Source organism: Salvia hispanica, chromosome 3 (genome assembly GCF_029641045.1).
Source record: "Salvia hispanica isolate PSC_SH4W2 chromosome 3, Shi_PSC_v1, whole genome shotgun sequence".
Lineage (NCBI taxonomy): Eukaryota > Viridiplantae > Streptophyta > Magnoliopsida > Lamiales > Lamiaceae > Salvia > Salvia hispanica.
The window spans coordinates 57,973,441-57,995,917 of NC_142694.1; the positions used below are offsets into that span (position 1 = coordinate 57,973,441).

Sequence of the window (22,477 nt, forward strand, 5' to 3'; positions counted from 1 at the left end):
ACGTCTATTTCTTTCTCCACATTCGATTAATTTTGTATATGGATTATATTATTTGATGAATTTTGAAAATATAAATTGTAATTTGAAATTATTGTTCGAGTGATCATAAAATTATCGTTAGGTTTCATATTATATGTTCCATATTCTTTTTTTTGGTAAGAAAAGCGGGCAGAGCCTGATTACACACTAACGAATATAAGAAACACCTAATCTATCATGCATCAACCACATACTAAGACCCAAGGGAGGGGACTCTAAAACATGAACACCTATATGAAAATTATATGTGTAATGTAACAGAAAGTCATAAGCGAAATTTCCTTCCCTGTGCACATGACGGAGCTTCACTGAGTCAAACTCATGTAACAAACTCTGCACTTTTCGTACATGTTCCATATTCTAAACATAATATCTCAAAATAATGAAATTAAAGAGATGTTGAAATGACTTACTTTTATTAAAAAGAAGAAACGACGTATTTAACAAAAAAAAATGTCTCAAAAAGAAATACGAATTTATTAACTTCGGCTGAAGTGATTTTCTTTTTTATACACAATTATTAGATAATCAAGCTGTTATATATGACTTGCAATTATTCTGTGGCTTCGAATTTCGAATTATTAAATATTCACTGACATTGAAGGTATCATGATTAAGATTACATAATTATATCATTGGATTTAATTATGTTTTTCTAATAAAAGATACTTTATATACAATGATTGACAAATTGTGGTAAAAATAAAAAAAAAGACTGTGGTGGTTCAAGCATTTTCTGTTCTATTCTTAGCTTCAGCACACGTGCGGGCCCATGGCCCGGTTATTACTCTCGGGCCCTTGCCCCCACCACTCTGCACTTTTTTTTCATTGTATCTGATAAGTTGGGTTACTACATGCTAGTCTAATACCCAAATAATTTATTTGGTCATAATTAATTAAACAAAGCTCACAACAACCCACATCCATGCTTTTTCATATCTAGTTAGTTACTTCATGCTAGTCTAATACCCAAATAATTTATTCTCTCTACCTAACACACAAAATAACCATTTCTTAAAATCCCGTGCCATTCTCCAACTATACTATCTATTGTGGGACGGAGGGAGTACTTTATTCTCGGTTTCAAGAAAAAGTGAACTGTATTTTTGATATCTAAACTTTACAATTATATTAAACACGATACTCAAATATTAAAAAATTCCTACCCCTATCTAGACTTTGATTTAGAGCAACCACGATGCAGCTCGTGGATAGCCCGATCTCGTCTCACTGAGATGAGCCACCGGCAAGCCCACATTGCAGATGTCTCATCACGCAGAGTATCGCGGGGTAAGGGCAGATAATTCTTTAATTCTAATACTATCTTTTTTATATATAATTCCTCTTTTTCAAGAATTGTCAAATTCACGGGACTGGAGAGTTAATAATTTTGTATATATTTATGCCTCTATCTAAGAAGCTATGCTTAGGAAATTATGTTCTTAAACTTAAATGACTATGTAGAGGTTTCCAAGAAAATTATTTTTTTAATACGAACTTTGAACATGTTCAATTTTAAATTTGTTCTGAACAACACATGAGGTTTTAGTAATTATGAGAATGAATACAAAATTTGTACTGTAGTAGCAAAATCTAATGTTTAATTAATTAGGTGATCGATCATATATATATATATATATATATATATATATATATATATATATAGATGCGATCATATCATAACCCTCAAATCACATGATAACTCTATAACTAAATCTGGACCATACATATTTTATAATCTTGTGGTTGAGATTCAAACTTAGATTTACTTAATAAAAATAGGCGCAGAGGGTAAATATGTCATTTTGCTAATTTAATTTTTGAATTTCGCTCCAGATTCACTCCAGATTTCACGCTCTTCTCATCGGTTTCTTTTCAGCGATTTTCGATTCTCTCATCTTCTCTGTGATTTTGTTTCCATTTTGATCCAGATCACTCAATTTGATTCTCTCCTCTTCTCTGCGATTTTGTTTCCATACTTCTCGCTTATTTTGTTTCCATAGGCTCCAGATTTGATTCATTTTCCATAGTCTTCAGATTTTGTTTCCATAATTGTGATCGGGAAGATGTTTTCAATTTTGCGTTCTTATTTTCATTGATTACCTCTTCAATTGCTGTGAAAATTTGCTTCGATGGAATCTGTAGCAAATAACGAAGGTAACAATCATTATCTATTATTTAGCTTATTGATTGTGTTCATATTCATGTATTGAATTTGAATTTAGATTAATATTAGTTGTTGATTGGTTTATGTTTCTGATGTACTGAAATTCTTATTTGATTATATTATGTATTGTCGATTATGTGTTAAAATGATACTTTTGGCTTATAAATGTTAGGTTTACTGCATAACATGATAGTTTTGTCGGATAAAATGATATTATGATAAAATGATACTATGATAAAATGATACTATTACTGATTTGTAGGTATGTACATTCCTGTTTGTGATGATAGGTTTACTGCATAACATGATAGTTTTGTCGGATAAAATGATACTATGATAAAATGATACTATGATAAAATGATTCTATTACTGATTTGTAGGTATATACATTCCTGTTTGTGATGATAGGTTTATTGCATAACATGATATTTTTACTGCATAAAATGATACTTTTAGTGCATAAAATGATATTATGATAAAATGATACTATGATAAAATGACACTTTTACTGATTTGTAGGTATGTACATTCCTGTTTGTGATGATGCTTTGAAGCCAATGATTGGTATGAAATTCAATACATTAGTAGAAGCAGTTGGTTTCTATGAACATTATGCTCGTTCAGTTGGTTTTGGCATTCGTAAAATGGGTAACAAATCAGTTCAAGGTATTACTAAGTGGCAGTATTTGGCTTGCAACAGACAAGGCTCTAAGAATTTTATACCTGGTCATGCATCCCAATCAACTGAAGTGTCTTTTAAGAAGCGTAGGTGTCGGTCATTTAGGTGTGAATGTCTTGCTAAGCTCAATTTGAGATATTATTCAGATGGCAAGAGCAGAGGATATGAGGTTTATCAGTTTGTTGAGTATCATAATCACTTAATGGTTGCGGATGAGCATAGGCATTTTATGATGGCCAATCGCAATCTGGATCCTATTCATCGGAGGTTTATGGAGGATTGTGGCAGGTGTAATATTGGTCCCACTCTCACATTCAAACTTTTGAAGGAGATAATGGGTGGACCTGAAAATGTTGGATGTGATATTATTGATATTAGAAATGGTTATCGTGATATTATGTCCAATATTGATGGTTCAGATGCTCAAATGATTTTTGATTATATGCGTTCTCAAAAGGAATCATCTGATGCCTTCTATTATGAAATTGAGATAGGATCTCATGGAAAGTTAACTAGACTCTTTTGGGCTGATGCTATTTCAAGACGAAATTATCATATGTTTGGAGATGTAATTTCATTTGATTCAACATACAACACTAACAGGTATATTACTTTTGTTGCTAATAGACATAAAATGATACTTTTTGCTGATAAAATGATACTCATATCTGATAAAATGATACTCATATCTGATAATATGATACTCATTGCTGATAAAATGATACTTGCAGTAGATAAAATGATAGTTCTTACTAATAAAATGATACTTTTGCATGATAAAATGATAGAAATTGTGCTTTTGCATAATAAAATGATAAAATGATACTTTTGCATCATAAAATAGTATCCCTTCTGTCAATAGCTGATAAAATGATACTCATTGCTGATAAAATGATACTTTTGGCTGATAAAATGATACTCATTGCAGATAAAATGATACTTTTGGCTGATAAAATGATACTCATTGCTGATAAAATGATACTTCTTACTAATAAAATGATACTTTTAGCTGATAAAATGATACTTGCAGTAGATAAAATGATACTTCTTACTAATAAAATGATACTTTTGCATGATAAAATGATAAAATGATACTCATTGCTGGTAAAATGATACTTTTGGCTGATAAAATGATACTCATTGCTGATAAAATGATACTTCTGGCTGATAAAATGATACTCATAGCTGATAAAATGATACTCATAGCTGATAAATATAATTCATTTTTATGTTATATTCTGAAGGTATTGCATGATTTTTGCTCCATTCACTGGAAAAGATAACCATTCTAGACCAGTTACATTTGGAGCTGGCTTGTTATCAAGTGAAGGTAGAGAATCCTATTCTTGGTTGTTTGGCTGTTTTGTTCGATGCATGAGGGTAGCACCCAAATTGATTATCACTGATCAAGATTGGGGGATCAAACTTGCTGTTCAACAAGTACTTTTACAAACAAGGCACCGATGGTGTATGTGGCATATCATGGTTAAGGTGTCAGATAAGTTGCCCAAATCTTTACTTGGTAATGAAGATTTCAAAAAAGAGTTGAATGCATGTGTTTGGTCTGATTTGTTAAAGCCTGATGAGTTTGATATAATATGGAATGATATAATGGAACGGTATGGATTAGAAGACGTGCACTGGTTTGGATCAATGTTTGAAGATAGAGAATTCTGGGTTCCTGCTTATTTTCGAGATTTTCCCATGGGGTCGCTTCTTAGGACTACATCGATGTCTGAATCGGAGAATAGCTTTTTTAAAAACTACACAAAGCCACGTGCAAATCTTGTACAGTTCATCAATTTCTTTAATTATGCTGTGGGAGATCAAAGGAATGCCAATTCACGATTGAACTACTTGGATTACTCAACTATTCCTGATTTGTCAACCCAATTGCCTATTGAGAAGCATGCATCTACAATCTACACTGATTCTATTTTCAAACATGTACAACAGGAAATAAGTATTGTATGTGAGATTGTTTCTATAACTACTGTTGAGGATAACATCAAGAAGCATCAGGTCAAGGACCAATATGGTAGAACATTGGATGTTATGTATGATTGTAAGCAAGACACATTCGACTGTAGTTGCAAGAAGTTTTCCAGAATTGGTTTGTTATGTTGTCATATATTTTGTTTGTTGAAGAATAAGTCTGCTAATCTCATTCCTGAGAAATATTTTGGTCGAAGGTGGTTGAAGAGCTCTTTACTAAAGGCAGCACATGGTCTACCATCTGAGGAACAACAACCATTTGAACGTGTGTTCCATTTTTAACCTTTATTTGTAAAAATTCTATTTTTCAGTCAGAGAAATGATAGTACTTATTGTAATAATGTTATCTTTTATCTTGCAGATTTGGATGAAAAGCAGGAAGTTAAGAAAAAGTTGTTCTCCAACTTTTATCGATTAGTCCAAAAGTCTGAAGGAAGTATGGATCATTTGTCTTTGTTAAGTGCTGGTCTTGATGATTTGGAACAACATATGTTTGGAAATTGTGCAGCACCTTCAGTCATTGAAAAGAAGAAGATGGTTGAGGATTTTTATGGAATGGCAGTACCTGATGTAATTGATGTACATCCTCCAGACGTTGTTAGTACTAAAGGATCAGCTAGTGGCAAAGTAGCAAAGAGGCAGAGTGCAATAAGGAAAGCAAATAAGCCTCTACGACGGTGTGGTAAATGTCATGAGATGGGTCGTCATGATTCAAGAAATTGTGGTAGAGTCAATGAGAAGTCAGATTGAAGCCATTTGATATAGTTTAGGTATTTTAGGTGTATAAAATGACATTTTTGGCTGATAAACTCATTCTTTTGTTTATAAACTGATAAAATGATACTTTAACCTGAAAAAATGACATCAAAAATGATATATAAGCTGATAAAATGATACTCGCAGTTGATAAAATGATACTTCTGACTGATAAAATGATACTTTAGCTGATAACATCATTCTTTTGTTTATAAACTGATAAAATGATACTTTAACCTGAAAAAATGACATAAAAAATGATATATAAGCTGATAAAATGATACTTTTGGCTTATAAAATTATAAAATGATACTCGCAGTTGATAAAATGATACTTTCAGCAGATAAAATGATAAAATGATACTTCTGACTGATAAAATGATACTTTGGCTGATAACATCATTCTTTTGTTTATAAACTGATAAAATGATACTTTAACCTGAAAAAATGATACTCGCAGCAAATAAAATGACAATAACCTTATAAAATGATGTATAAGCTGGAAAAAATGACATATAAGCTGATAAAATGATACTATCAACGGATAAAATGATGTTTTAATCTCACAAAATGATATATAAGCTGATAAAATGATACTTCTGACTTATAAAATTATAAAATGATACTCGCAGTTGATAAAATGATACTTTCAGCAGATAAAATGATAAACTGATACTTCTGAATGATAAAACGATATAATGACAAAATCATAGTTGTAGCAGATAAAATGATAATTTGGGTGATTATATTCGAAACCACTATTACAAAACGCTATTATCAAGTCATAGAAGTTAGTATACAGGGGGTTTAAATTCTCTAATCATCTTTTCAACATCAATTTCTTCTTTTTTGCTGTCATTCTCAAACTTCTTCTTTATCATTGTAAGTGTCTCAAAAGCCTTCTTGTTAGTATCTCCAATAAGCAATGCTTCAGTATATCTGGCACAGAGTTTTATGAAAGACTCTGTTCCCTTCTTCGTTAAACCCGAATTCCAGTTACGAACAGGACCACCCATGTAAGTCTCCAAATGGCGCATCACATAAATTCCACAGTCAACTTTATTTGTATCGTTCTGCCATGGCATATTCATGTATCTGGTTTTTGACAGTTTGACAGTTCTTCCCATTGATGGATTGAGTCCATTTCCAAGATAAGTTCGGAAGAAATTTCTCTATTCAAATAACACAAAACATACATGAGGTTGATTAAAAATTATATTATGTTCCATACTGAATTATAGTCAATGCATTTTAACTAACAAATACTGAATGCATTTAACTAAACATACCAGAGTACTTGGTGCATCTTCATATTTCTTCTCAAGTAAATCTTGACTAACCAGAGAATTGTCAATCACATCCATCATTTGCATTTTGAGATTGAAGCAGATGATATAATAATGTTCGTACGCCCAGATTGGAAAGAATATCTAATTTTCAAAACATTTTATATAAATGTCATTTTCAAAAATATAGGTATGTTGTTCTGTAAGGGATGTGATCATATCATAACCCATATTTATTGTGATAACCTAATAACCCTCATTTTATGGATGAAAAGTATCATTTTGTAGAACAGAATATCATTTTATGGACGAAAAATATCATTTTTAGTAAAAATGATACTTTTGACCCATAAAATGATAGGGTTATTAGCTTATCACATAAATATGAGTTACCATTATAACGCACCCTTGTTCTGTAATGTATATCTAATTATGACTTACCAGGTCATAATTTTCCCATTTGAAATTTTCAATCTGTGACACAAATTCATTCAAGTTTGAGCAAAATCTTTCTCGACTCTCTGCTTCAGTCCAACCAGATCTCCTTGCAGTAATGTTGTAAATCTGTCATGTTTACATTTTTGTAAATATATTTTCACTTTTAATGTAATACTATTATTTATTTACTCGTTTACTGTACCGTAGGTGTGGTGTTGATGAAAAGACGACTCGGTAATGCCTTTGATTTGAATTTTTCATTGTAGTTGAGGAACACAACCCATGCATCTATGATGTTGATCCTGACGTATGAATGTGGAGCAAGGCTGTGGAAGTCAATCTTGAACAATGTGATCTTGTCGTTCTCATAAACTACCTCATAACTGATTTCAAATTCATATTTAATGTTAGTTAAAAGAACTTAATAAGAATATAATTATGTAATTCAAAACTTACTGTTCACTTTCTTCATCTTTCATCAACCAGTACATTATTTCTCTCTCTTCTTTATTCAGCTTTCCTTTCAGATTTACTGCTCTGACATTGTAGGGAGAGCACATTGCTTCAACAATTTTCTTTGTTGTTCCGACCACTTTCTCCTTCTCCTTTTCGACTGGAGGATCTTGATCTTGAGAAACCATCTTCTTCCCTTTGTCCTTATTCAAATTTTCTTCTCTCTGTTTTAAAACTTCATCATCTCCTTTTTCAACATTTATATCCTTGATGACAGTGGATATTATGTTATCAACTCTGTCATGCTTTCATTTTAAAAAAATATAAATTGTTATTGACAGAAGGGATACTATTTTATGATGCAAAAGTATCATTTTATGATGCAAAAGTATCATTTTATCATTTTATTATGCAAAAGCACAATTTCTATTATTTTTTTCAGGCAAAAGTATCATTTTATCATTTTATCATGCAAAAGCACAATTTCTATCATTTTATCAGGCAAAAGTATCATTTTATCATTTTATCATGCAAAAGTATCATTTTATCCGCTTAAACTATCATTTTATGATTCAAAAGTATCAGTTTTCAAATAAAACAGAACTACCAAAAAACATCATCAAACATATATCATTTTAAACATATAAACAATCATTTTATGTACTTAAACTATCATTTTTAAAAGTTACCTCATATTCTTCATTCTGAACTTCTTTCTCTGAAACTTTTTCCTTTTCTTTTACAGCTGCTTTATTAGCCTTTTCCTTTTCGCTTTCATTCTGTTTCTCTTGCTCGTTTTCCACCTCATCATCTTTTTCCTTCTCCACATCCTTTTCCCGATTAAATTCTTGATTCTCATTAGGACTGTCATCACATTCAGGTATCAGAGTGAAGGTAGGGAACTCATTCTTATTTTTCAATATACATGTCCTCTCAGCAGCTTTAGTTAACTCAATCATGATATCAATCCATTCAGGATCATCAGTTTCATCATTGTTTATAGCCTGTGTCATTGTATCCTGACTTTCTATAACATGCTTCACACCTTCCTCTCTCAATCCCATTGCATTTCTCGTTGTATCACAGATTATCTTAAAGCTATTGAGATTCCTGAGTTTATCCGGCGCTGCTTCAAGGACATCAACCATCTTCAACATTGAGGCTTTAACATCCTTTGCAGCTCCCTTCCATTCATTTATGAAATTCTCCCATTCATTGGTTGTCCCCACTTCATCATGATCATGATGATCATTTGTCTTCAAAACTTCTACATCTTGAGATTCATCTTCTTCGTCATCTTTATCATTTTCTTCATGTGGCTGCATTTTATATCGGTCATACATATGACCCAGACCAAATGTTGAATTCTCCATTTCTGCTCTTTGTCTATCTTTCAACAGTTCTGCAGTCCATCCTTTCACTGTTGGGTAACATCTTGGCACCATTTTTTTTTCAAAGAGAATCCTGTCCACGTAACAAGCCTACATTAAACAAAAACTAAATATTAGTTTTTCTGTAAATAGATTCATAGACAATGGAAAACAAATATATTCTTACCACTACAAAGATAACTGGCCCGGTAAATATCTTTGCTGTGTCTTTTTTCCACCTCTTTTGTGTTTCATGCAATCTGGATATGACATAGCCACACCAATTGTATTCTTTGATCTTCTCAACATCAGCTATGTAATCTAAAATTTTTGGCCTCAAATTTCCATCAGCAGGAGTGTTAATCAAGGCATACTCCATGAGAACCATAAAAGTCCATTTAAAGAACTCACCACCTTCTTTGTCTCTCTCCATCTGCTCTACAACATACTTTGGCACCATTTTTTTCTCTCCACCTTTACAGAATTTAGCAATTTCAGTTTTGATGTGGGTATTTTTCTGAAATTTGCTTTTATTGATAGGTAAAGATCCAATGTGAACATCTTCATCATCTAAAAACAGTGATTCCCCACTGTTCAACTCAATTGATGAAGTTTTACTGTTAAAGTTGTTGATTAGATAATACGCTAATGCTCTTGGGAAACTTCTTATATTGAAGTTTAGGAGTGCGCCAAACTCAATCTCTCTAACAGCTCTTCTTTGATTCTCGTTTAGAGATTCAAGCATGTCAACGAAGAAGTCAGTATTCCTTCTTCCTGCCAAAGTTGCTATCCTAATGACTGCAATATCTTGAACAACTTTTTTCTTGCTCTTCTTTGATGCTGTCTTACCATCAGTTGTATCGTCATTCTTTCTTTTCTTCTTATTTCTTATATGTTCTACTTCTTCTGCTAATGTTCTACGTTGATCATCATCATCATCACGAATGTTCTTTCCTAATAAACAAAAGATTTCAGTGTGTTAAACAGTTTATGTCATTATATAAAGTCAAAGTATCATTTTATAATCTGAAACTATCATTTTATCAAGGGCAATTATCATTTTTTCTTCTGAAACTATCATTTTCTATATTTCAATGAGTTTAAAAAAGCAGAGAGGGAATAACTTGTCACTTAAGTAGAACAAAACACTATTTACAAAGTATCATTTTATCATTTTCAGAAACTATCATTTAATGCACCCAAAGTATCATTTTATCAAGCAAAGGCACAATTTCTACATACAAAAACACAGAGACACACACAACAACACACACAAAAACACAGCAGCAGTAGCATCAGGACACACACACAAACAAACATAAAGTATCATTTTATCCCATGAAACTATCATTTTTTCATTCAGAAACTATCATTTTATTCCATATATCCCATGAAACTATCATTTTATAATCTGAAACTATCATTTTATCAGAAAGTATCATTTTATCTACATTTAAACAGATCATGCAAACACATAGCAACACACAAAGCAAAACACACATAAACAAAGCAAAACACACACCAGCAGCATATATTGTTATGCATGAACGATATTGTATAAATATAAGAAATATCTACACTAAAAAACTACAGAATCTAAAAATAATCGAGAAAATCATCAGCAAAATGATAAATCGATCAAAATCAAAAGTGAAATAAGTAATAAACTTCATCCAACCTTTCTTCGATGAAAAAACTATGATTTCCTTCGACATATTCCAGAATTGTGATGATTTTTCCTTCGATTCGTAGGGTTTCAAATGCGATTCAGAGTGTTTGAGTGTTTCCTTCGATTCGTAGGGTTTGAAATTCGATTCAGAGTGTTTGAGTCTGAGATGAATTCAGAGCGTTTTCTTTTTTCCCACCAATTTTAAAATTGAAATGACAATTTTGCCCTTAATATATTCGAAAATGATAGTTTTATTTGATAAAATGATAGTTTTGTTAGATTAAATCTAGACCACATATTTTAAAAATGTGTGGTGGAGATTTAGTTATAGGGTTATCACACAAATTGGGGTTATCATTATAATGCACCCATATATATATATATATATATAGTTTTGTGTTAAAATGACAACCCCTCTTAAAATGACAACGTGACAACGCTTATACAGCAATATTATAAACGCTACACAGCAATATTACAAACACTACACAGCAATCTATAGATAGATTGCTGTATAGTGTGTCGGATATTGCTGGACAAGAAATATTGCTGGTTAAAGACCAGCAAATTGCTGACCGTCTTTTTCCAGTTTTTTTTTTTTTTTTGCCACGTGGCAGCTTATTATTCGTCCACGTGTACAAATGATTGGCTAGAAATGGTGGTATGGTGTTATTTTAAGGGGTGGTGGCACCCTAACATGCCCTATATATATATATATATATATATATATATATATAGGGATGTGATCAGGTTCATAAGTGAAATTCTGTCAAAAATCAAAGCAAATCTTAGCCATTGGATCCTGTAATGTAACCGTTAGATTAATGCCACGTGTCAGCTAATAATGTAGATCGTGTAGTCTAATAATGTAGCTCGACTTATAATGTAACACGTTGTAGTCTAATAATGTAGATTGTGCAGTCTAATAATGTAGCCTAGTTAATAATGTAACGCTTTTAGTGTAATAATGTATCTCGGGTATTATGATCACAACCATCTAATCTGAGGATTCAAGGGCTGAGATTTGATTTGATTTTTGACGGAATTAGCCTTATGGACCATGGTGCGCTATATATATATATATAATGATTTTCATAGTTAGTTACTACATGCTAGTCTAATACCAAAATTAATTTATTTTCAAAATATTAATAAATTAAAAAGATACTATATATTAGAATAGTATTCTATATAGGAAATTGTTTGAGGAGTTACTATATATATTAAATGCTGTATAGCAAATTGTATAACTCTTCTTCTCCAAATAACTATGATCAGCTTTCACGTGACATTAGAAGTAGAAGGGCAAAATTAATTGGAACAGAACCTGAGCGTGAAATTTGTTGTTACATGTTAATTATTTGCATCAAATTTAATTTAATCTAAATTTCTAAAAGTACAAATTTTGTATTCATTCTCATAATTACTAAAACCTCATGTGTTGTTCAGAACAAATTTAAAATTGAACATGTTCAAAGTTCGTATTAAAAAAATAATTTTCTTGGAAACCTCTACATAGTCATTTAAGTTTAAGAACATAATTTCCTAAGCATAGCTTCTTAGATAGAGGCATAAATATATACAAAATTATTAACTCTCCAGTCCCGTGAATTTGACAATTCTTGAAAAAGAGGAATTATATATAAAAAAGATAGTATTAGAATTAAAGAATTATCTGCCCTTACCCCGCGATACTCTGCGTGATGAGACATCTGCAATGTGGGCTTGCCGGTGGCTCATCTCAGTGAGACGAGATCGAGCTATCCACGAGCTGCATCGTGGTTGCTCTAAATCAAAGTCTAGATAGGGGTAGGAATTTTTTAATATTTGAGTATCGTGTTTAATATAATTGCAAAGTTTAGATATCAAAAATACAGTTCACTTTTTCTTGAAACCGAGAATAAAGTACTCCCTCCGTCCCACAATAGATAGTATAGTTGGAGAATGGCACGGGATTTTAAGAAATGGTTATTTTGTGTGTTAGGTAGAGAGAATAAATTATTTGGGTATTAGACTAGCATGAAGTAACTAACTAGATATGAAAAAGCATGGATGTGGGTTGTTGTGAGCTTTGTTTAATTAATTATGACCAAATAAATTATTTGGGTATTAGACTAGCATGTAGTAACCCAACTTATCAGATACAATGAAAAAAAAGTGCAGAGTGGTGGGGGCAAGGGCCCGAGAGTAATAACCGGGCCATGGGCCCGCACGTGTGCTGAAGCTAAGAATAGAACAGAAAATGCTTGAACCACCACAGTCTTTTTTTTTATTTTTACCACAATTTGTCAATCATTGTATATAAAGTATCTTTTATTAGAAAAACATAATTAAATCCAATGATATAATTATGTAATCTTAATCATGATACCTTCAATGTCAGTGAATATTTAATAATTCGAAATTCGAAGCCACAGAATAATTGCAAGTCATATATAACAGCTTGATTATCTAATAATTGTGTATAAAAAAGAAAATCACTTCAGCCGAAGTTAATAAATTCGTATTTCTTTTTGAGACATTTTTTTTTGTTAAATACGTCGTTTCTTCTTTTTAATAAAAGTAAGTCATTTCAACATCTCTTTAATTTCATTATTTTGAGATATTATGTTTAGAATATGGAACATGTACGAAAAGTGCAGAGTTTGTTACATGAGTTTGACTCAGTGAAGCTCCGTCATGTGCACAGGGAAGGAAATTTCGCTTATGACTTTCTGTTACATTACACATATAATTTTCATATAGGTGTTCATGTTTTAGAGTCCCCTCCCTTGGGTCTTAGTATGTGGTTGATGCATGATAGATTAGGTGTTTCTTATATTCGTTAGTGTGTAATCAGGCTCTGCCCGCTTTTCTTACCAAAAAAAAGAATATGGAACATATAATATGAAACCTAACGATAATTTTATGATCACTCGAACAATAATTTCAAATTACAATTTATATTTTCAAAATTCATCAAATAATATAATCCATATACAAAATTAATCGAATGTGGAGAAAGAAATAGACGTAAATAATAATAGAGCACTATTTATTAATCCTCACAAAAACAATCTCCACCAATTAATAACTTAAATTAATTTCCATCACCCGTTTTGGAAGGGTTTAATTATCTGACGAAATTACCGACGGTGAACTTCGGCATCAGTCCTCGTCTTTGGCGTCGTTTTTCTCGCGCCAGCAGACGAGGATGGCAATGCAGCGGCGGAGGATGTAGAATTTGGCGCGCTGCTTCTTCGCCAAATCGCTGCATTTCTCTCCGAATGAGGATCTGCCCTGGCTCGAATATTCCCTCTCCATCGATATAGATAAATGTTGCCATATGTGTGTATGGTTTCCTTTTTAAATGGGGAAAATATAGTGAATGTAGAGATGAATGATTGAGAGTGGAGCATTGCACTGGAGAAAAAATGGTTGCTTTTTTTTTTCTTCTTGTTTAATTTTCTTGGTAACTTTTTTTCTTATGGTAAAAGAAAATAATTGAAACTGGCAGCTGGGAAGAAAGGCAAAATCTTCAACACCTGATTTAATTTGGGGCCTGGGCAACCCTTATTTATTTACTCAATAAAAATGTGACAAAATACTAAGTCTCTAATTTTATTGTAATTTTAATTTCTAGCTGGTAATTATTATGTATAAGTCGATCAATCGATGGATAGACATAGATATAACTTTTCATATCTGTACAAATCAAGAAATAGAATAAATTTTTTTATCTGATTAGTAGAAGAAATTTAATTTGCGTAAAACTTTAAAAAATGAAAACGATATATATATTCAAACCACATTTACCAAATAAATATTTCTGTATATCTGGATCTAATTACCAACCACTATATTAAAGATAGAGCAATTGATTGCAAATTGGATCTATATAAGTTTTAAACAAATTATGAAATGTGGCTGGTGCTTGTGTCATGCACGTACTGGACTATTATTATGCTATGCCAGAGAGTATTTACATTGGGCCAAAACTCAATTTAGGTTTGGTTGATGATTATTTTCATTGTTTTATTACTATTTTATACTTCCATTCACTTAAAATTCCAAATTTGAACTTTCAATTTATAACTTCATTTTGTTTGTGAATTTAGAAAACAATTGGTGCTACTTTTTTAAATGTCACACGTACACACATGGATTTCTTTATAAATATATATAAAAAAAATAATTGTTTTTTAAAAATGTATATAAATAAATAATGGGTATAGATTTGCAAAAGTAAACAGGCTGAGAAGAGATTTTTGAGGGACAGTTACAACGTTTAATAAGATTTATTTGTTGTACCATCGTTTCAAATCTTATTATAATTTTTAACCGCATATTTATCAACAAGATTTACACCTTAATTTGACCATTATAAATAAAATCTGAAGAAATTTTCATCCAGTCTGATATTTTATTGATGAAGATGACTGAACTCAGAAGAAGCAAAAGACTGATGGAGAAAGATTTAAGGGAAAGACTATCGAAGATGGATTTTTTGACAAAACTACCGCAAGAGATGACGATAGAGATCCTTGGAAGACTTCGTATTAAAAACATTATAAGATGCAAGTGCGTCTGTAAATCATGGCGCAATCTCATAGAAGGGGGCACCTTTGCCACGTCGTATACTCCGAAACCATGCCTGGTTTGCGTTCATCGAGACATGGGGTACGCGGTCTGCGGTGATCCTTGCATACCACTTTTTGGGTTCGACTTGCCTCATAATGCTCACAATCCCGTTGTAATTGATTCAGCTAATGGTTTGCTTTTGTTGAGGAATGGATGCGCTAATACTTTGTTCATATGCAATCCGATGACTCGTGAATATGTTAAGCTTCCTCCTCTGCCCGCACGTACTTGCTTTTTCGGATTTGGAGTCAGCAAAATAACTGGACAGTATAAGATTTTATGTGGTGATCAATTTAGGTCGTATCGGGTATACACTCTAGGAGAAGAGGAAGGATTGTGGAGAAGCGTCACAACATCAACATGCAATATTATAGTGCCTCGTGATCATGCTGCATTATCGAAAGGTTTGGTTGGGAATGATTTTCAAAAAAATCTTCGCGTTTGTTGTTTGGAAAACCTTAGACTCTCTCGTGATTATGCTGTATTTTTTAACGGAAATCTTCATTGGTTGGAATATGATTTCCAGAAATATCTATATGTTCGTTGCTTTGACCTTGACACCGAGCTGTTTACCGGTTTTTCGCTTCCCAATTATGGTGGCGGAAAATATGGCGATTGTCGACTATGTATTTTGGAGGGTAAGCTATGCTTTTGTGATCTTTTAGAGAGTTTCGATGTTGTTATTTGGTGGATGAACAATTATGGAGATGAGAGTTCTTGGACAAGGATATATAACTTCTTCACCGGAATAGATATGTATGGACTTGTCTATCCACTCAGAATTTTTGACAATGGTGACTTTTTGTTCACAACGGATTTCTTTGAGAAGCTATTGATCTACCCCAAAAACATTAAAGATCCTTTATACCTTTTTAAGTGTCGTGGTCTTCTTTACCGACCTAGTTATTATTATTCCAACATCGTTACTTATACCCCAAGTTTTCGTTCACTCAAAACTATGAGGATTCATAATATTCAGTCATTAAGTTTATACCCCCTCCGTGACGTTATAGTTGAGTCGTTTTTTCATTATGGTTCTTAGACATAGTTGAGTTATTTTTTCATTTTATGACAACTCTCTCTATGTTTATTCCTCCCCAAATTTCACATCTTTGTATTTGGAATCATAATTAATAAATAATACTCCCTCCGTCTCCCATTAGGAGTCACACTTTGACCGGGCACGGGTTTTATAATTGATTTCTTTTTCACAATTTTCATTTGTGTTTTTGTATTGTGTGACGAAGCACAATTTTCATATGTGTTTTGTATTGTGTGATGAAGTGAGAATAACTGGGATAAGGTTCGATAATTTTATGGTAATTTACTCTTTGTACCTATAATTATTTTTTAAAATTAATCTTTGGATGGCACTTTGCTCAAAGATGATTGGAATATATATGAGAAATTGGATGGTATGAATTTGATAGAAAATCGAAAAGTAGAAAGAAATATAAATACATAACAAAAAAATGTGTTAAGAGATACACTACTATAAGTAAAATGCATCTTATATTCACGGGGTATAAACATTTTAGCTATGAAAATGTAATTTCGAGCTAGGGAGTGATCAATTGCTAACTACAACTAATTTACAACTAATTTAAGATTATAGGACTTTAGAAATCTTGTGGCCTACAATTTGTCATGGGTAATTTCATTTTTTTTATTTTTTAATATTAAAAAGATAATAGCAACTATCAAATTTAGGGTTTAGAAACACAGTGTCAATACAGTGTGTGAAATACAGCTACACAAAGACATGACATTGTACAAGCATTGTATTGACATATTATGTGTCGTGTATTGATATAAAGCTGTTAACGAAATTTATGAAAATTTTTGATTTTTTTTTCAAATTTTGACATTGAAACATATGCAAGTGAGACCTCGTTAGAATCCTTATGAAAATATCTTTAATTTGATATATGTTTGTGCGAAAAATAATTTAAATCGAGAAATTTATATGCGTTTTAAAGTTCTGGATATTTTTCAAAAGTTAGTTACAACTAATTTGTTGTAAATTGACTTTAATACCCTTATCGACGTTTTTTTTTATCGTATTGACATTCCGGGATTGATGATCTAGACCCTTGATTTGAATACCTAATGACTATTATTTAATTGTAGCTAGCAATTAAGTATTGAGTTAGTAAAATAACACTCCCCTTCGGAGATATGCGATACAATTAATGTAATTTTGGAATCCACTTATTTACCTCAATTGTGTGCATAAGTGGATGATAGTTTATTTCGGTGTAAATCACTATAATTTCAATATTTCAGAAATATTATAATATTAATTTTATAATATTTTCGTATTGTATTAAATAATATTTATAATAGGGATGATCCAATGGTACCACCTTGTGGCACCCAACATGTGGCATATGCGTATCCGTTAATTGTATGGCTATTAGATAAATTGATATAGTGAATAGTAGTATATAATAAAGGTTGTCACACTTGGCTCCCACCTATGCTGGTGACACATTCTTCAGTGTATTAATTATGTATTCAAATTATATACTCCATATACTAGATAATTAAATCTTCATCATTCATGTAATTCATGTAATTTTGACAGTAGTATCAATCATCAAATGACCATATATTGACTATACAAAAAATATTCGATATCATAAGCTTCAAATTTTACCAAATCAAAACATTAAAATAATTAAAGAAAATGAAATAAAATATAATGTAAGTAGGAGATCCAAATTTAAAAATATACAAATAAGTTTTTTAAATACAATGATAATTTAAATGAATTTATGAAAAATTATATTAAGTTTGTAGGAATTGTTTTATAAATAAAAACGGTCAAGTATTAATGAAAAGCATGGAAAATATGATATACTAGCAAAACTCGTCTTCAATTAATTTTGTAATATAATAAGTAGTATATTATTATATCATTTTTAAATCAAATTTTATTTAATTATTATTAATTTAATTATCGATCAGTTTATCTATTTTTTATTTTATTCTTTTCTAACTCATTTTTCATATTTTTTTGTTAAAACAATAAAAGCATAAAATTTAAAATATTTGTTTATATTTCTGAAAATAAAATATTTTTATTAGAAAAAAAATTAAGTACAATATTTTTTTATAGTTATTCAGTTGAAAATATTATAGTCTATCCCTTAGGGGTTATAATGTAAAATTAAAGTACAATTAAAATAGGTAAGTTCCTTATTTATTGCAAGTAATAGAGAATGACAATTTGTATATATACAGCCTTTGTTAATTTATCACTACTCGTAATACTAGTACTAGTACCAAATTTCAATATGACCAAGACCAATCGAACCAAACTTACAATTAATTAACCCCAATATGTTTTTTAAAACCCTAAAATGATGAAATCGTTTCTTAATATTGAATTAAACAATGGTTTGCTATTTCAATTACATCAAGAAATTAATATAACAGATGGCATGGATCAAGAAATTCAAGAACGAAGCTGCATTCAATTAAGAAACTGACATCCAAAAAGATAGAAATTGTTCCAGAAACAAACTAACCAGAATCACTTCTTAACGAGGGAAAAGTAAAGAGTCTTGTTTATATGAAACCCAGATATTTCGATGACATCGTGGACTTTCAACTTGTGGTGTTTCGCGACTTTTACCCACCCATTAGTAAGAAAAATTCTGTGAGTGATGTGAAGTTCAGCTCCTACCTCTTTGTCATCCACGTTCATCACGATCCGGACGCCCCCGTGTTTTGCCAACCCACGCTCCTCCTCCGTCAGATACTCTTCTAGTTTCTTCGCATTTGATTGTGGGATATGAAGCCGCCCGCTGGCGACATCGGTGTCCGTGAGCTTCTTCTCGAAAAGAACAGTCGGCTCAGAATCAACAACAATTCCAAAGAGTTTTACCCTTTTTGGAGAAGAGGGTGGCCGATCTTCACTCCTATCTCTCTTTCTTGAAGTGGAGGCAGCATGAATTCTTGTTGAAGAGGTGGCACCCATTCTTGTTTTCTTGGAGAGTGATGATGATAATTATCTTGAAATGGTAACCGTCTAATTAACGGATGCAAATGCGGTGTATATATAGTGAGGGATTCTTTTGAGTTTGAAGATGCAAATGCGCGCGTATATGCAATGAAGGATTCTTTTGAGTTTGAAGACTCAAAACCTAATAACACTCGTGTCAGGTTGACCCGATAATAAAGATTCAAACACGAGTACAGTGAGTATTTTGAGTGCATTAATATGTAGTGTGTGTAGTGTGAGTATTTTGTGCATGTGTTTGCCAAGTGTGTAAATTTTGTGCATACTTTTGTGAATAGTATGTGTATTTTGTGCATAGTGTGGTGTCTTTAATTTTATGTCCAGTGTGTGTAATGTATGCAATTCGTGTTTCTTACGTATTCCCTCCGTTCTATAATAGTGGATGCATTTTTTTTTGGCACGAAGATTAAGAAAAATTGTGTTAAGTGAGCTAAGTAAAAGAAGAATATTTAAGTAGCAAATGAAAAAGGTAGAGATGAAGTAAGAGAGAGTAAAGAAGTGAGAATAATTGTGTTGACTTTTATTGTAAAGAAAAATAACTCCTCTGCTTTTGAACGTACTAAAATGACAAAATGGCTCTAATATTATGGAACAGAGGGAGTATGTGTGAGTAATGTGTGTATTATGGATATATGCAATGAACGTGTCTAACTTATACTATTTATATTTGAGTGAACTACAAAAATAGTCCATGGACTATGCATTTATCTCGCCAATGAACCCTGGACTTTAAAAATATCCTCAGACAACCCTAAACTAAGCGTTTATCTCGAAAATGGTCATTTTTCACTGTTTCGTGACAAAAATACCCTTTTGGGGGGTTTTGGGAGGTTTGGGCAATTTGGTCTTTTTATATTTTAAATCTAATATTATTTTTGTGGTGTACTAAATATGATATTATTTCAAAATTATCATTCTTCTTTCCTTTAGTCATTCTTCACTTATTTCAATATTAAATTTACTTTTATAAAATTAATTTTTAAATTTTGATTATTAAATATCAATTGATTATTTTAAATATTAAAATTACTATTAAATAACAAATTAATAGTTTTAATCAATATTTAATCAATAAGGTACAACGCTGCCTTAGTTTTAATCAATAATTAATCGTTTTAATCATAAATAGATCATATAACACGATTTATTCTGAAATAAATATGCATCTAATGTATAAGAGAATTTGACTAAAAATATTATGAAGTTGACTAAAAATTTGATACTACTAAAAATTTGATATAGGAGAATTTTTGTTGAAATTTTCTAGTTAATTTTGATTGCTTTCAAATTAATAAACGAAAATTATATTAGTCTTACATTAGATGCATATTTATTCGGAATAAATCGTGTTAGTGATCTATTTATGATTAAAACTAATGTGTCGTCGTACCTTATTGATTAAATATTAGACGCTATCAAATATTGATTAAAACTATTAATCTGTTATTTAATAGTAATTTTAATAATTAAAATTTTTTATTGATATTTAAGAATCGAAATTTTAAATTTAATTTTATAAAATTAAATATAATATTGAAATAAAGAAACAAAGTGAAGGATGGCAAAATGGAAGAAAAAGATAATTTTGAAATAATATCAGATTTAGTACATAACTGAAATAATATCATATTTAAAATGTAAAAAGACCAAATTGCCCAAACCCCCAAAAACCCCCTAAAGGGGTATTTTCATCACGAAACAATGAAAAAGGACCATTTTCGAGATAAACGCTTAGTCTAGGGTTGTCTGGGGATATTTTTAAAGTCCAGGATTCACTGGCGAGATAAACGCATAGTCCATGGACTATTTTTGTAGTTCACTCTTTATATTTCCAATTATTTGATTTAAAATTTGAAATTCAAATTGTGAAATTGAGATTTTTGGAACTGTAATTCACTAATTCCAAATTTAAATATTTTTGTGACATCAATCACCAAACATTGGATTTTGAGTTAAAAACATAACAATCACACTTGAGTCGCTTATAAGGGGGCCGAAGAAGTATATAGTAGTAACACTTTATTAGAAAAAATGTTGATTAGAAAATTTTTTAAATTTCATATAAAAACATAACAATCACACTTTAAAATGTATAGATAATACGAAAACATCATTAATAAAAAATACTTCAATAAGTTTTGGAAAAATAAAATCAAAAAATTTGATTTATATTTATACCTAAACATTTAATATAAAAATCAAAATAAATAAAACATAAAATACTACTAGAACTAGTTATATACCTAGTCAATTCCTATAACATGAGTATTGATTTTGTTTCAATCGTCACCTACAATATTTGTTATTGCACTTTTATTTTTGAAATCAAGAAAGCCAACCTAGCATTATTATATGCAGCATATATAACATGATATAATTTTTTAGAGTGAACTATAAAAATGGTCCTTGAACTATGGGGTTATCTTATAAATAGTTCTTGGATTTTGAAAATATCACCAGCAGTTCCTGAACTAAGGGTTAATATAAAAAATGGCCCTTTTGCATTGTTTTAAGACGAAAATGCCCTTTTGAGGGGTTTTGGGGAGTTTGGAAAATTTGGTTTTTTTACACTTTTAAACGTACTAAAATGACAAAATGGCTCTAATATTATGGAACAGAGGGAGTATGTGTGAGTAATGTGTGTATTATGGATATATGCAATGAACGTGTCTAACTTATACTATTTATATTTGAGTGAACTACAAAAATAGTCCATGGACTATGCATTTATCTTGCCAATGAACCCTGGACTTTAAAAATATCCTCAGACAACCCTAGACTAAGCGTTTATCTCGAAAATGGTCATTTTTCACTGTTTCGTGACAAAAATACCCTTTTGGGGGGTTTTGGGAGGTTTGGGCAATTTGGTCTTTTTATATTTTAAATCTAATATTATTTTGAGTGAACTTCAAAAATGGTCCCTGGACTATGGGTTTATCTCGTAAATGGTCCCTGGACTTTAAAAATATCACCAGCAGT

General features: G+C 31.2%; 1 protein-coding gene across 1 annotated transcript; it reads left to right on the top strand.

Annotated features, from left to right (window-relative positions):
- Positions 1-2,268: 2,268 nt before the first annotated feature.
- LOC148931140 (protein FAR1-RELATED SEQUENCE 5-like) lies at positions 2,269-5,668 on the top strand. Its single transcript, XM_089067747.1, has 3 exons — positions 2,269-3,488; positions 4,130-5,145; positions 5,242-5,668. The coding sequence occupies exons 1-3, from the start codon at positions 2,728-2,730 to the stop codon at positions 5,628-5,630; spliced, it is 2,166 nt and encodes a 721-aa protein (XP_088923873.1). The 5' UTR covers positions 2,269-2,727; the 3' UTR covers positions 5,631-5,668.
- Positions 5,669-22,477: the final 16,809 nt, after the last annotated feature.